This window comes from Hyposmocoma kahamanoa, unplaced genomic scaffold (assembly GCF_003589595.1).
Source record: "Hyposmocoma kahamanoa isolate Upper Pololo Valley unplaced genomic scaffold, ASM358959v1 210, whole genome shotgun sequence".
NCBI lineage: Eukaryota > Metazoa > Arthropoda > Insecta > Lepidoptera > Cosmopterigidae > Hyposmocoma > Hyposmocoma kahamanoa.
This window is the reverse complement of record NW_020653731.1, coordinates 1,525,136-1,540,320: the sequence shown is the minus strand read 5'-3', so window position 1 is coordinate 1,540,320 and position 15,185 is coordinate 1,525,136. Positions and strand designations below refer to the sequence as shown.

General features: G+C 37.8%; 1 protein-coding gene across 1 annotated transcript in view; it reads left to right on the top strand.

The window, feature by feature from the left end:
• Positions 1-15,185, top strand: part of LOC113227337 (pikachurin-like) — a 311,398-nt gene that overhangs the window by 284,958 nt on the left and 11,255 nt on the right. The window contains exon 11 of the mRNA XM_026460230.1: positions 12,774-12,919. Within this exon, the coding sequence (XP_026316015.1) occupies positions 12,774-12,919 (146 nt within the window). The remainder of the gene's footprint in view (positions 1-12,773; positions 12,920-15,185) is intronic.

Below are 15,185 nucleotides of genomic sequence, written 5' to 3'. Positions count from 1 at the left end.
GATAAACCCACATTTCGAAGGCTTCTAACCGTTTATATAATGTCTGAGTTAGTGTCCATGTTCTACTCCATACAAAAGAATTGAAAATATGTAGCACCGCACTAAACGGCATCTTGTCGATAGTTTGAGAGTACGATTGTAAAGGAAGTGGCTCATTTTAATAAAAGCACTCCTGGCTAACTCTATGCAACATCTAAGTTCTATGCTGTGGTCTTCCTGGTCGTTTACCATACAGGCAAGGTATTTAAAAGAACGGATCCTGTCAAGTGGTTGGTTCCTAGCGTGGAGGACAGCAAACGTCTGCGGAGCACGGCCGACAATCATATACTTAGTCTTTTTGACGTTAATATTCAGACCATTCTGTGCGCTGATCGAGTCTACATGATTGAGCAGTTGCTGTAGATCTTCCATGGAGCTGGCAAGGAGAATCGTGTCGTCGGCATATCAGATGTTATTGATGCGACACCCGTTTACAACAGTCCTTTCGGTTGCGTCTTCAAGAGCTTCTGAAAAAATCTCTTCCGCGTAAACGTTGAAAAGCAACGGTGATAATATACGTCCTTACCTCACTCCTCGTAGTATCTCCACATCATCTGTGAGTTCTTGCTCTACGCGTACATTTGCAGTTGCCAGTAAAGATTTTTAATCATTAAGATGTCTTTAGAATCTAGGCCTATCCTTTCCAAGATCTGTATCAACCTGTCATGTTTCACATAATCAAATGCTTTTTCATAGTCGATGAAACAGATGTAAGCGCATCGACTCATGTCCCAACAGCGTTGCATAAGTATTTTGTAACCAAAGAGTGCGTCGCATGTTCCATAGCCATTTCTAAATCCGAACTGTGTCTCTGAAATGTTGTCTTCACACTTCCGGTATATTCTTTTATGAACAACCTTGAGAAACACCTTCAGAGCGTGGCTCATCAATGATATGATGCGGTACTCATTACAACATCTTGCGGTGCTGATTTTTGGCAAAGCTATAGAGATAGAGTAGAGCCATTCTGAAGGAATAATACCAGAATCATAAATTGAATTGAAGAGGTGCACAACAATATCTAGGTGTTCATAATCTGATAAATTTAGGATTTCGACGGGAATTTCATCTGGTCCAACTACTTTCCCGCTTTTCGCAGTTTGAATTGCGTGGGAAACTTCATCCTTTGTAATAGCTGGTCCAGTTAGTTGTGCCCATATGTACTTGTTACTCGAACGTTGATCATGAAATAACTCTTCATTGTATTCCTTCAATATCCTTAAACGGTCCTCAATTATCATGGAATATCTATCGTCTTTATCTAGTAGAGTGGTAGCGAGTGGTCTTTTCTTTTGCCATATTAATTCATTGATTTTCTTGTGCATATTGAAGTTATCATGCTTGGCATGTAATACCTCTATCTCTGAACATTTGTCGATAATCCATAGATCCTTGGCTTTGATACATTTTCTTATCACCTCTTTGTGAATCTCCTTGTATTTTCCAGGATCCTTGTGCTTGCTAGTCGTCTCTGAGTCATTAGGTCCATAATTTTACCCATTATCCATTCTTTCGACTTAACAGTATTGCCCACCGTAAGCGTTTATTTTGCTGTACCTACAATCGTATCCCTTATACTACTCCAAATCTTCTGTAATATAAAATATTTAGTTATAAGTAGTTTAAGCCCTCGATTTTGGGCGTTAATTGGTTTTCACCCTATTTAAACAAAAAAGTTAACATCACGCCGAGTTAAAACCTGGGCGCTTGTCCGTCTCTGGTTTCAACTGTTAAATAGAAAGCTGTACACACTGATCATAATAGGATAGGAGAATTTTGCATGTAACTTTCTTTGTACTAAAGCGTGAAACACACAAAGAGCGGGTGCGAGTCGGGCGTGTGTCGGGTCAGGAACGCGGCGGGTCTAAATCCGCGAATTTAAACGCGGGCGCGTGCGCCCGTCTCGCGCCCTCACTCGGTGTGTTGTCGTCCATATAAATACACGGAATTAGACCCGATACGCGCCCGATTCGCGCCCGCTCTCTGTGTGCTTCATGCTTTATTCGTAGAAAAATTCAATTTATTTTTAAAAAGTTTGCAAGAGAAAAGTTTCGACATTAAAGGGACAGGTGTTGGTGAGGCAAATGAGGCGTTAAGTTTATAAATAAAGCATTTCGGAACTTTTGTCCTGAAAGCATACCCTATATTTGTATGTACTCTAGGCCCACGATTTAGGTTTAAACAATAGCATTGCTGCGGAATTAGTGAAGTGTTTGTTTAAGTTTATTGAATTTCACAATGTTTTACTACCATGATATTCAACTATTATTTTGTGAAATTACTCCACTACTTTGTTATAATTATTGATACAAAGATCAAACACCAAGAAAAAATTCCTTCGATCCGGCTGGATTCGAACCAGCGTCTTCCAGTAAACAGTGCCAGACGCTATGCCACGGATCTTTGAAGATCTTCGTTTCTGGTTTTTAACGAGTTTTTTGCCGTGACACCATCTGTGAGAAATATATGGAAGTTTTTCTTCTTTCAGCTTGATACTTTTTGTAGTTTTTTTTTCTAATTAAAATAAAAATCATGGTTGCGTAATGGTTTAACATACTGTCTCTCAAGCAGAAGCCGTGGGTTCACTTCAAAAGATTTTGGAAATTGAGTGAAATTTATAATTTGGAATTTACCATGAACTTTTCGATGAAAAAAAAACGCCGTGTTGGAATCTGTTCGTCGAAGAATGTTCACAACCCTCGGAAAACGTGTGAAGTCACTATTAATTGGACGCTAATACATAAACCTCGACCATGAGAAACTCCAGGAGAAACTCCCCGCTTTAAGTTCGGCTAGCTGAAACCTCTATTGATAATAGGAGCGTCAGACAAAAACCGATAAAACCATTACAACAATTATTTCAGAATTTAAAAACGCTTTAAACTTTTAAGTTTATGGTTTACTAAATTAAAATCGAACGAAGTACGAGTATACCAATTAGTTGGCATTAGCAACACGTATCTCTTAACCTAAATTTAGCACTCGGTGTGCAGTATCTGTTGAGATTTAAAAAAAAATCAAAATAAAGTTATCGGTTTTTGATTAGACTGTTTGGATTATATTGCCATTTGATATGACCGTACAGGGTTTTATTAAAAACGCAAATTATAAGAAATTACATTTATTTTCTAATTCATTTACGAAATATAAAGGCTTAAATCAATAGTGATATTTCCGTTTTTGGCACAATCTAAATGATAAAGTAAACATGGAAAATAATATTCTAATTTAATTAAATTATATAGTATAAAATGTCAAGTCAAGCAATCATTTATTCCAAAGATTGGTAAATAAATTTACACTTGAAAACGTTACTTTTAAAAAACTTAAAAACAGCAAGAACCTCAATAGTGGTCCGGTTTAAATTTGAAGAAAGTATTCCACCTCTAAGGGTGGCAAATTAGGGGATGAATCCGATTTCGCCCACTTTCCGGTAACCAATTTCAATAAAACTTGGCAAAAAGGTGTAATTCCATGAACTTTTGAGGTCGGTTTTTTGACTTTTTTTTTAAATTTTAACTAACACAATGCACAATCGATTACGAAATTTATTATTATGTATTAAAATTCAATTTACTATCACATTTATATGTGGAAATATTAAAAAAAATCTGTAAGCTTTTTCCTCGCTTACGCTAAAATGGTAATGGCTTGATATTATACTTTATTCACCACGGAATATGGTTGAACGCCCATTTACTAAACTTCTGTAGTCCCACCCAACACTTTCTTCAATAACAAGTCGCAATTCAATTAGTGACGTTATCGGTTAGCGTTTGTGCCATCGACCTGTTTACTCGAAATAATACCGCCTTGGGGACAGACAACAGGGTAAATATGTGGACGTAGAGGTCGCAGTGTATGTTTGTCATGTCTTTATTCAAACGTCAATTGAGCTATACATTCTTTGACTGAGCATTACTACATTCCAATTTTGAACGGTGAAAATACAGTCTATTCCACTAGTCCCTACCAGCTGTCCCCTCTGGTGAGGACAAGTGGATTTTTTGACACTTGAGACTTATCAACTTTTTTCTTTCTTTTTGATATTTTGAGGGTTTTATATTTATTGACAGCCATTAACAAATACAAAAGAGATAGTTAAAGTACTGGAACTTGCGAGAGATTTTTAACCTAAAAAACAACTCTAACCTGAAAAAACAACAAAAAAATGTTCTTTTAATGTTTTAAAAACTTTGCCTTGTTTGTTGTTTTAAAAAAAATTGTTTGGTTGAAAAAACAAATATACGCGATTTAAATCCGGAAAAATAGTTTCATATCTTAAAAAAAATTATCTACTTATGTCTCAAGATGATGGGCGCAGTGGCAGTGTGACTTGTAGAATAATAACAATTATTATTATAATGAAGTGCTAGTCAACTACACCAATTGCCCGGTCTCAAATTAGGATATTAAACAAACCAACCGAAAAAGCAACCGAATTCACTCCGAGGCACAACCCAGAAACGCAATTACTGTCAAATAAGTAATACTCGATGGAATCAAAACACAATGTCTAATATGAAGCTTCATTCGCATCACGCGTCTTTTAAATTTGGTCGAGTATACTTTTTGACAGCTGTAGCCGTTACTCGTACCTAAATTTCAAATTTAACTTAATTTATTTTACTAGATGACTTACAAAATTTTTATTTAAATCCACGGCCAAGCCTAACCCGAACAACTACACAGTAATTATTTCAGACGGATGTCGGACAGAGAACGGAAGTAAACTCCCTGAATCAATCGGATTTTTTTTTCTATGAAACCAAGTAACGGGACGATCAAGTCGTGGGCCTGGTATTAAGCGACACGCCTGTCCATAACCGTTGCAGTGCTACTCAGAGCTTTGAAACGCAAAGATCGGAGGGACACTGCCACTGCACCCTTGAAACATAAGTTGACAAGTGCCTGAAATTTCTCCAGCACCCCTACCATTCCAAACCAGAACCTATTGCTCACATTACCACCTGGCGGCAGAAATAATTACGGTGGCAGTACTTTCCTAAATATTTCCCAAATTGATCGTACCGGGAATCGAACCCAGGACCAACCAGCGCGTTGCGCCTTTAAGGTCACTTTTTTATGATACAAACATGCCGTGCATCTGGTGGTAAGCGACACGCCTGTCCATAGCAGTTGTAGTGGCACATAGAGTTATCCGAGGGGCACTGCCACTGCATCCGTCACCCTGAGACTAAGTTGACAAGTACCATTTGCCTATAACTTCCCTTTAAACCCGACACACAGTAAAGCTCACATTATTTTTATTTTTATTAATGATTAACGACTTACCTAAAACTATTCGTACTGCTGCTACTGCCGCAAAAGAAGACAACAATGTCTTCTTTTTGCGGACGATCTTAAGATATTTCTGGGGGTGAGGGATATTGGTGATTCAGCTGCCTTGCAAATGGATATTGATGCGGTGTCGGAATGGAGTTTGACTAATCGTATGCCCTTCAATGACTCAAAATGTAAAGTAATTACTTTTACCCGTAAACGTTGCCCAATACTGGTAAATTATATATTATTTGACGCCTGTATAGATAGAGTTTTTGACATTAGTGACTTAGGATTAACGTTAGATAGTAAGTTAGACTTTCACAAACACGTGACGGTAACCTGTAAAAAGGCGAATAGGATTTTAGGATTTGTTATACGGACATCATATGAATTCAATGACGTGGCTGTGGCGAGGATGTTGTACAGCGCCTACGTACGCAGCAAGCTGGAATATGCAGCTGTAGTCTGGGACCCTTATGAAGATAAATACTCTATAATGTTGGAACGAGTTCAGCGTAAGTTTGCACGTTGGCTTTATAAACGGCAGTACGGGTATTACCCGTACTTGTATCCATCGCTTTTTGTTTCGGGTATGGTAGAGTTGGACACTTTGTTTCGGAGGCGAAAGATGCAGCTGCTGGCTCATTTTGTTTCCGCGATCCACCACAGGGTGGATAGTGACATAATAAGTAAGGTGGATCTGTTGGTGCCCACTCGTATCCTGTGGAGTGATGAGGGTGCGGTGGCCCCGCGCCGATATCCACGGCTGTTAGGCAAGCCCCGCACGCGCACATTGTACGCTGAAAACGCGCCTACCATTCGCGCAATAAGCCTGATCGGGGACATACTCACTCAATGTGACTCAATTGATTTATTCGCTGATCGCGTTGGCTATATATGTAGAGAGATGTCTCCCTACATTGTGTAGTCAGCGTTATCATAAAATGTTAGAATAAGGACTAGAATAATTTGCTGTTAACTATTTTTTGAATTGTAATACTTATCATAATAATTGTATGACTTGTAAGCGCTTTGGCTACTTAGCTGTTAGTTTGCAATGTATGAATAAACAAATAAATAAATAAATTACTGCTTGGCGGCAGAAATAGGTAAGATTCCTTGAAGGAAGTCTATGTTATGATGCCGAATAATAATTAAACTATATGCATTTAAAGATATTTATATAAACATATTACTTGAGAGGCGTTACATGCAATGTTGTGCAACATAAACGGGGCGGTAATTTAATTACTTTACACCCACCCATAAATAATACGAACTACTTCTACATTGGACCCCACTAAAATCGCAAAAAATTTTGAGGTCGGCTTTTTTTTATAAAAAAGTATGTGTATACATTGATTTATACTTCCTCGATTTTCACCCATTATTTGATTTAGAAAAAATCGGGACCTAATCGCTTATAAATATGTTTCGGATGTGTTGCTCGAAGGAATTGAAGAAGTGGCCATCAATATCTTCTAGCCGTGCGAATTTTTCTAACTACCCGCACTTAGTAACTCATTATTTATTTTTGCACTAGGGTTGTCACTAACACCCACTACTTGATGTAGCTTACATTGACTGACGTCTGAATCCCACTACGATGAAAGCATATTAACTTCTAGATTGATATTACGACGTTATTTAATTTCAACAGCTTCACGTACAAATCTACTGTAAGAAAAAAAATATTTTTATTCCATAAAGAAACAACACAGCACACATACATTTAACAATTACGAAACATGATTATAACATAACATGTAAAAAAATTGAAATAAAAGGGGGGGGGGGGAACAACAATTACACACAAATAACACACAAACAGGAAGCAAATCAAATCAAACGACGCGCCATAACGTGTACATGCTGTGCTGCTACGGAAGCCGCCATCCACTCAGCTTGGTGTCGTCTCACTGCGTATGCATATGTCGTACCACGGTGAGTGCTCTGAAGAGTTATTTAATTTACCACGGTGAGTGCTCTGAAGAGTTATTCAACCTTATCCCTTCCTCTCCTTTCCATCAGCGGACCACCCGTGCCGGACTGCGTTGCCACAGTTGGACGGTCAGTTCAATACTGTCCCGCACTAAAAAGTTTGGCAATTCGTTTTTATGCCGAACCATCAAATTGTGGAACCAACTCCCGGCGCATGTATTCCCTCCCCTCTATAACATCGGGTCCTTCAAACGTAGTGTGAAGAAGCATTTGGCCAGACCGGCAAAATGATAGTGACGGAGTGAAGATATTTGTGTTTTCCATCCGTTACTCTCATCTCTGGACTATATTCGCACTTTCCATCAGGCGCGGTGCAGTCATTTTGCCGAGTCACAATAAAAAAAATAAAAAAAATATGCAGCGACGCTGCTTTTGAGTGGATCCGGCAACACCCAACACATGTCACGGAACACAGTAGACGACACTGACGTGTACAATTTGATACGATTATGGATAATAGTTTAAATTGTAAAATAAAATTGTAATTGTAAACAGTAGTGCAATTGTAAATAATATAACAACTGTACAATAAAGCAACTGTAAATAACAGGGTAATTGTAAATAATAGCTCAATTGTGACATTGTAAAAATTATCATTCAGATATTCTATTAGTACTTGCCAAAGTTAACGATAAAACAATAAAACACCCACATCTCCGACACATCGGCAGCTATGCTGGAGATCGCTGAATATTAAGAGGGAGCAGAGGAAAAATTCCTAATCTTCGATTTGATTTTAGAGGAGTATATCCACTTTAAAGTTAAAAATAAAATATTGTATGAGTAACTACACGATATATTCAAGCATAGACACTAATCAGAAACATAAAACAATAAACATTCCTCCATAGATAAAAATCACGATATGACCTCTAATTTTCACATTTTTTCGATTCATCCTCGAAATGCTTCAGGTTATTAGGACAAAAATTAGATAATTAATTATATTTATGCATGATCGAGAACTGTAACTACGGATTTTTTTTAATCCCTTTAGTTTTACAGTTATTCCGCTAAAACGAATTTGGTACTTTTAATGCGCAAAATTCAACATCTCCTGTCGCATCACGTGAACTTCAGGCATAAATTTGTTTCACAAATTTGGGCGGAGCCAACGTCAAAACTTTTTTGGCATGCTCTCTCTTAAACGAATACGCCTTAAGTAATTTTTAAAAGTATAATGTGACTGTAGTAATGACGTTATGTAGAAGAATCTGATATTAAACATTGATTAACTTCGAAGATATGTGAAGTTACCAACCCGCAATGCGCTAGGGTGGCGAACTTTGACCTTAGAACACGCCCCGTGTTCATAAATGGGACTTACATTGGTCGATACGTTTATGAAAGCATCTGCAACAGTTACGCTACGAACTTTTCAAGTTTTCCCCCTTGTCATATCCATTTCTCGTACAAACATCCGTCATTTGAAGTTGTCCCGTTTCTTGCTGACGCAAAGCTTTTCAAAAACGAAATGAAAAGCAAACAAACCTATACGTATTATGTTGGTGCAAATACATACATATGTGTGCAAATATGTTGACTGTGCAAACACAGGGAACGTACCGTCGCCATTAATTTGATTACGGCTTTTTAGGGCACACTGATAGTTTATTTGACATTGAATGATGCGAGTAACGAAACCGAAAGATTTATTTACCTACTGGGATCATAGCAAATTTCAAAGTTTTAGGGCTGTACCTATGGGAACCATACTATGTTCACTTTACGGATTGCCGATCTGTTAACAAATGGAAATAATTTGATACAGCTATTGGAGATGTATAATAAACGTACAATTTGATGTTGCGTCATCACCTTTATTAAGGGCATTTTTTATTAGAACGATACCGTAAAAAGTCAGTTAAAAATATCGATGGATGGCAGTTATGAATATACCGCATACATCAGTAAATGGATTTGTCGCTGGGTCATTTTCCAAGACAATTTTGAAATGAAAGGGACCTATTAATAACCAGCTATTAATAACGGCAAATATTACTTCCAACGTCGATTCGGAACATAAAAAAAAACATCGTTATTAATAGTGGAGTATAAACACGAAAGAAAAAACAGTGGAAATGCCTTAAGCCCCGATTACTATCAAAGCCACAGTCGCTAAACTCACGCATTCATTTCGAACATTATGAAATCTTGGTAGTGATTGCTCGTACTTTCTAATTCTAAAGAAGTAACCAATTCTGGATTGTTAATATACTTTAAACTTAACCCTGTTGGCATATCGTTGAAAGTTAAATTATACTATAGTTCAATCATTGCAAGTCACGACGTTTTCATTATATATTGAAATTTCAATCGATGTGCTGCCATCTAGCGATCAATAGCTGAACGACGACGAACGAGTAACGCCTCCAAAAAAGAAGCGACCATATTACAACGGTTTAAGTTTTACTTTCGTTTGTACCGTGGATAATATTACAGGTGCGACTATTATTTTTACATTCCAAAGTAGCATTAAGCTCTAACGTCCGCTAACTAAAATGGCTGTGACAAAATACTTTTTGAGCTATCATAAAATGCCCAAAACCAAGTTTTAGAATATTAAAATTGTTTAATGATATTTGAGCATTGACAGTATTTGAGCTATGCATCGTTAGTGTAAATTCCGGTAAGTCGAACACGCTAACTAATTTTAAGTGTTTTTAAAAGATAATTTTGTTCTCTATCTTTTGCTATATAAAACAAATATTTGACCATTTGTCAATTAGCCGCTGGTGGCTTTTTAGTTAGTGGACGGCAGAGCTACTCTACCACCACTACGCACTTCTACTGTATTTATTGTTCTATGGATATAAATACGACCCAACATCTGAGCAAGCTGATTCTTCGGCTGAGCGTCGAACAATCCACAACCCCTGATAATGCCTTGAAGAGAGACTTTTTTAAAGACTTTTTTAAGAAAATTACCCATCTCTAACGACACGCCACGCCGCCCACTGCCGCGTCAGTCACTATCGGACGCTTGTCGACGTCGGATCTGTGTTAAATTTCCTTCGCCTGTTCTTATTTTATTCATATTAATATACAGCGCGTGAATTGCGAGACGCGAGAGGTGACTCCCCCAACTCACCTCTCACCACCGCTATCTAGGCTCGCTTTGAAATACCTAGTCGTGTGTTTCACACAACAAATCGGCAGCACGCCGACAGCACGATAAGGTGCGTCTTCGTTCCTGGCCACTTGTTTTCAAATTTTAAATCGTTCTTTAATTCATTTGCCTCGCCATTCTCTTTTGTTTCGTTCCGTCGTCACTCCCTACTCAATCGTCGAAGCGAGCACTTCTCCTCTTCAAATTTCGATCCGTTTACCAGTTACCAAAAATCTCTTGTGCGATAAACATTTAAGAGATCACAAAAAAAACTTAATATTTTTTATAAAACTGGATTTATTTCCACTATTTCTGCTTCTTTTTAAATCTTGGATGTTAAACTCGCTAATCGAAGTGTGTGAAGACTGCGGAAGATACATTCCAATCTACAGGACATGCTTGAGCGGTGCCACCAGTACGTGACAGCCTTTTCATACTCCCATAGATAATAGCAATATTTCGCGCTTCTTTGTCGCTCTCGTGTCGTATCGTGCAAGCCCTGCTAATATCCGCTCACGCGATACATGCAGCCGTAGACGCATACCACACCTAGAGGTGCCGGTGATGATTTTATACCGATTTATCGGACATAGAAGTTATAACAGGTAAAAGAACTAATATTAATTGTTATTTCGGTAACTACTCTAGCAAACCATAAAGTTTTTAATGCCTGGGTCTGTCATTTAAAAAAATAAACAACTTCAAAAATACGTGACGACAAACGTGTGTGTTATTGTTTGAGCTGGAGATTTCGGTGTTTATTTATTGACAACATACTGTAAGTAGCGTTTTTTAAGTTTACCCTGAATATAAATATTTATAAACTATACTTTAAGGAGTAATTTCATGGTGAACGTTAGAACCACTCAAACGGAATATTATCATATTTATCCAAGTACACCAAAAATTTCATTAGTGCTTTTTAAGTGCAGAATTTGCGGTGTATTACTGCATTTTATTTGAGATGTTTTTGTTGGTAGTATGGAAGTAGTTATTTAGCAATGCAGAATAATAATTTTTATTTATAAAAACTTGTATTTAAACTGAATGCTTTTCTAATTTGCGAAACCAAATAGCCGCCATTTTGCGGTAGGAGGAGCGCATCGCGTGAGCAGGTATGCACGTAATGAAAACGGCTTTAAAACGTATTGAATTAAGCTTATGTTTAGGTCCGTTATTTGTGTAATGAATCTTGATTAAGTCGAACAATCTGAAAGTATAATATCGTGCTCTCTGTAAGTCTATTTATTTATTATCTACTTATTGAAAACACAAACTTGACTTCTTTATTGAAAATAATATTAGCAATAGAGCTCATATTTTTTGTGAAAATATTCCAATACTTTGGCGTTATTATTATAATACTAAGTAACGGAACCAATTAGTCATGCGCGTGGTGGTAGGCAACACGCCTATAAGAAAAATTCCTTCGATCCAGCTGCTGGATTTGAACCAGCACGTATTTGTCAGATCCCCGGGTCTAACTGCTCTCCCAACTGAACTACGGACAGGCCTCACGAATGTCGTATGTGCTTATTGCCGATCTTTCATTTTTAATTTAAACAGCTTTTTTGTATAAAAAAAAATAAAAGTGCATTTAACCTCTATCTCACCTGGTGGAAAGTGACGATGAGGCCGACAGTGTAGCATACACACCTAAATAATGCCAATTCACTCTCGCCTTCAAAAGGTCCTAGTTGTAACGTTTTACGGCGGCATTCAAGGCTCTGCTGCTTCGCTTCTACTAATTCCGAGTCACCTATAAGCCTCTTGGCCCGTTTGTCGATTGAGTCCAAAATGGCCAGGCTTTTTAGGCATAGCGCTATCTGTTAGCAACCTATGTATAATATCCGTTCTAAATAGTTTCATTTGCAAAGTATAACAATCGCGAAAACCACAGAACTTGATAGGAAAATAATAATTTAATTTAAGTGTTTAAACATACATTTATTTATTTTAAATCTGATACTACAAATTACATTCCATCCATTAAATGCTTTCAAAGACAGGCGCAATATGTTTTTATAAAATTGATCATGTTTCTTTTCTTGCGAACAGATTCTACTCTTAATTTACTCAAAAAATATCGTTGCAGGTTAATAGCAGTATACCCTTCTCGGCACCCCGCCCGCAGGGCAATAAAAGTATTTTTTCCCTCTGTAGGCCCCCTGTTAACCGAACCCATCTATTTCGATATAATTTAAAAATAATAGACGAGGACTAGGTTAACATTGCGTCAAACAGGGAACTGTGGAAGTCAAGAGAAGAGGCATGACAGTGGGACACAGCAGGCTAATAAAAAAAGAGACGATTCAAATTTGCTGTTTTTTTTTTTCAGATAACCTTAAAACCGACGAACGGCGACGGCCTGGTGCTGTACAATTCTGAGCATGCGAGTGGCGATGGGGATTTCTTCTCGCTTCATTTAAGGAACTACTTCATGGAATTCGCCTTTGATCTTGGGTCAGGCATTGCTCTTGTCAGGTAAGTAGCTTTTTTTTAAAATCTGTTTTTATACCTTTGCCAATACATAAAACAATACTTACAGGTAAAGTAAAAAGTTTAGATTAAACCTAAAATAAACCAACTGTGTTTCTTAAATAATATTTAACAAAAATAACGTCTATATTATTACGTATTAGTAAAGCCAATATCCGTTCGCTACGTGTTAAGTAGAAGGCAGTTGGTAAAATTATTGTAACAATGAAAAAAGTAATAGTTACTTTATGTATGTACCTATATGAGTGAGCTTAGAATAATAACCATATTCTAAGTGAGTGAGTATGTTTGGGTGTATTTGTGCGTGCGTGATTGAATGTGTGATCCCAAACTAAAAACAAAATGGAAATTAGGTGACGTGTCTTTTTGTTTCATATTATACTTATTTGTACCTTTATTAATCAATCGATTTTGACGATCTCCGTGATCGAGTGGCTTGTACACCGGTTTTCATAGTGTCACCGTCTCTGAAGTCCCGGGTTCGATCCCCGGCTGAGTCAAAGTAGAAATTTAACTCGTGTATATTATCTCGGGTCTGGGTGTTTGTGATTCCGTCGTTGTTTCCGATTTCCATAACACAAGAGCTTTAGTTAAATTAGAAATTGCAAAATAAAAAAAGAAAATGTAATTTTAAACTACCCACATTGCATGAGTAAGGCCGTTCACCGCCACCCTTCGTGCTTTTCAATCATATACCTATAACAGCAACTAGCACGCACACGTCTAGACAATTTCGTAATGCCCTCACATTTTCTAAATAAAGGCTTGTTCGAAGAAAAAAGGTTAAGTAACCGCTATAACGATGTCAATGTATGAACACTGTCTTATTAAACGCCTTTATGAAAGAATGTAATGCAGTAATAAATAATGTAATAATAAGGTAATATTACTCCTGGAGGAGCTTGGGTGGCATTTGTAGGACCCACCCAAGCACCCACCACACGATGGACTCCAGCCCGTCACACCATACCGTATGAAAACATAATTATACTAACATTATTGCATGGAGTATCGCTGCCACGTTAGGGACGGCTCTGCTATATACCAACTGACCACCTTGGGTTCAATTGTCAAGCGTGTCAAAAGGCTTATAAGTGACTCAACTGCGCCGTAATGTTGCCTATTTGTCGGGTGTTCTACAGGATATACATGGAGAATGCGATGGAATTACACTATTTAATTCCGCCTTTCCCTTTTCATCACCGGGGGACTAGACGTAGGCTTGGGTTCTACCGCCATGTTGTGAACATTCCAAAGATTCACACGAGGCATTTCGCTTGTTCTCTGAACTTTATGACTTGGATCTTTTCAAGGCGAGAGTCAATAGGCATTATTTAGGTGTGCATGCTCCATCGTCGACCTCATCATCACTTTCCATTAGGTGAGATGGAGGTCAAATGCGCACTCACATTTTTATTAAAAAAAATACTTTATTTATAAGAAGTGATTAAATATAATGTAATTTAACTATACCTATGTAAAGTAAATAAACTGTACTGATAATAATTTACGGGACATGTTACTACAGCCGCGTGTTTGTCGCTAGATGACCTGAATGGCACTGAATTGTCACAATCCACAACCACAGCTATTAATGGCATTTTTTGCTGGAAACAGGCCGGCGGGATTTCAATTCTCGTCTCGTCTCACTGGTGGAAAATCACCTTAGGGTAGATTTTATCACTACCAACGTAAGTGTGTACTCAAAAGCCCTGATAGCTGCCTACAGTGCCAAACATTGTAGAGAAGCTCTTTCCTTGTACAGGAATGACATCAGAATGCTCACTAGAGTCTTAACAGGACACCGTGGCTTGAACAAGCACATGTCAAATATTGGGCAGAGAGAGATTAGAGTTACACACCCAATGTTACACGCTAATGTGCGTACGAAGCTCCATAATGGGAAGGCACATGCTACAACTAGAGGACATCAAATCTGTCGGAGCCAGGCAAATCCTTCAGTTCTTCAATGCTGTCGGCCTTGGCTCCGAACTGTAATTAGTGGTGATCACAAGAGATCAGTTGACGGTCGCAGTGATAAGAGAATACATATGCCCCGAATGAAGCCACCCTAATAATAATAATAAGTGTGCACAAACTACGATGTAGAAAAACAATCGCCTATGTTAACTCTTTCTTTAACTGTACATTGACTAAAATATAGATATGGTTGATATAATGCCGAAGTGTTATGCAACATAATTTGAGGACGGCCATTACAACACATATACCCCCAACAGTCGGCAGAACT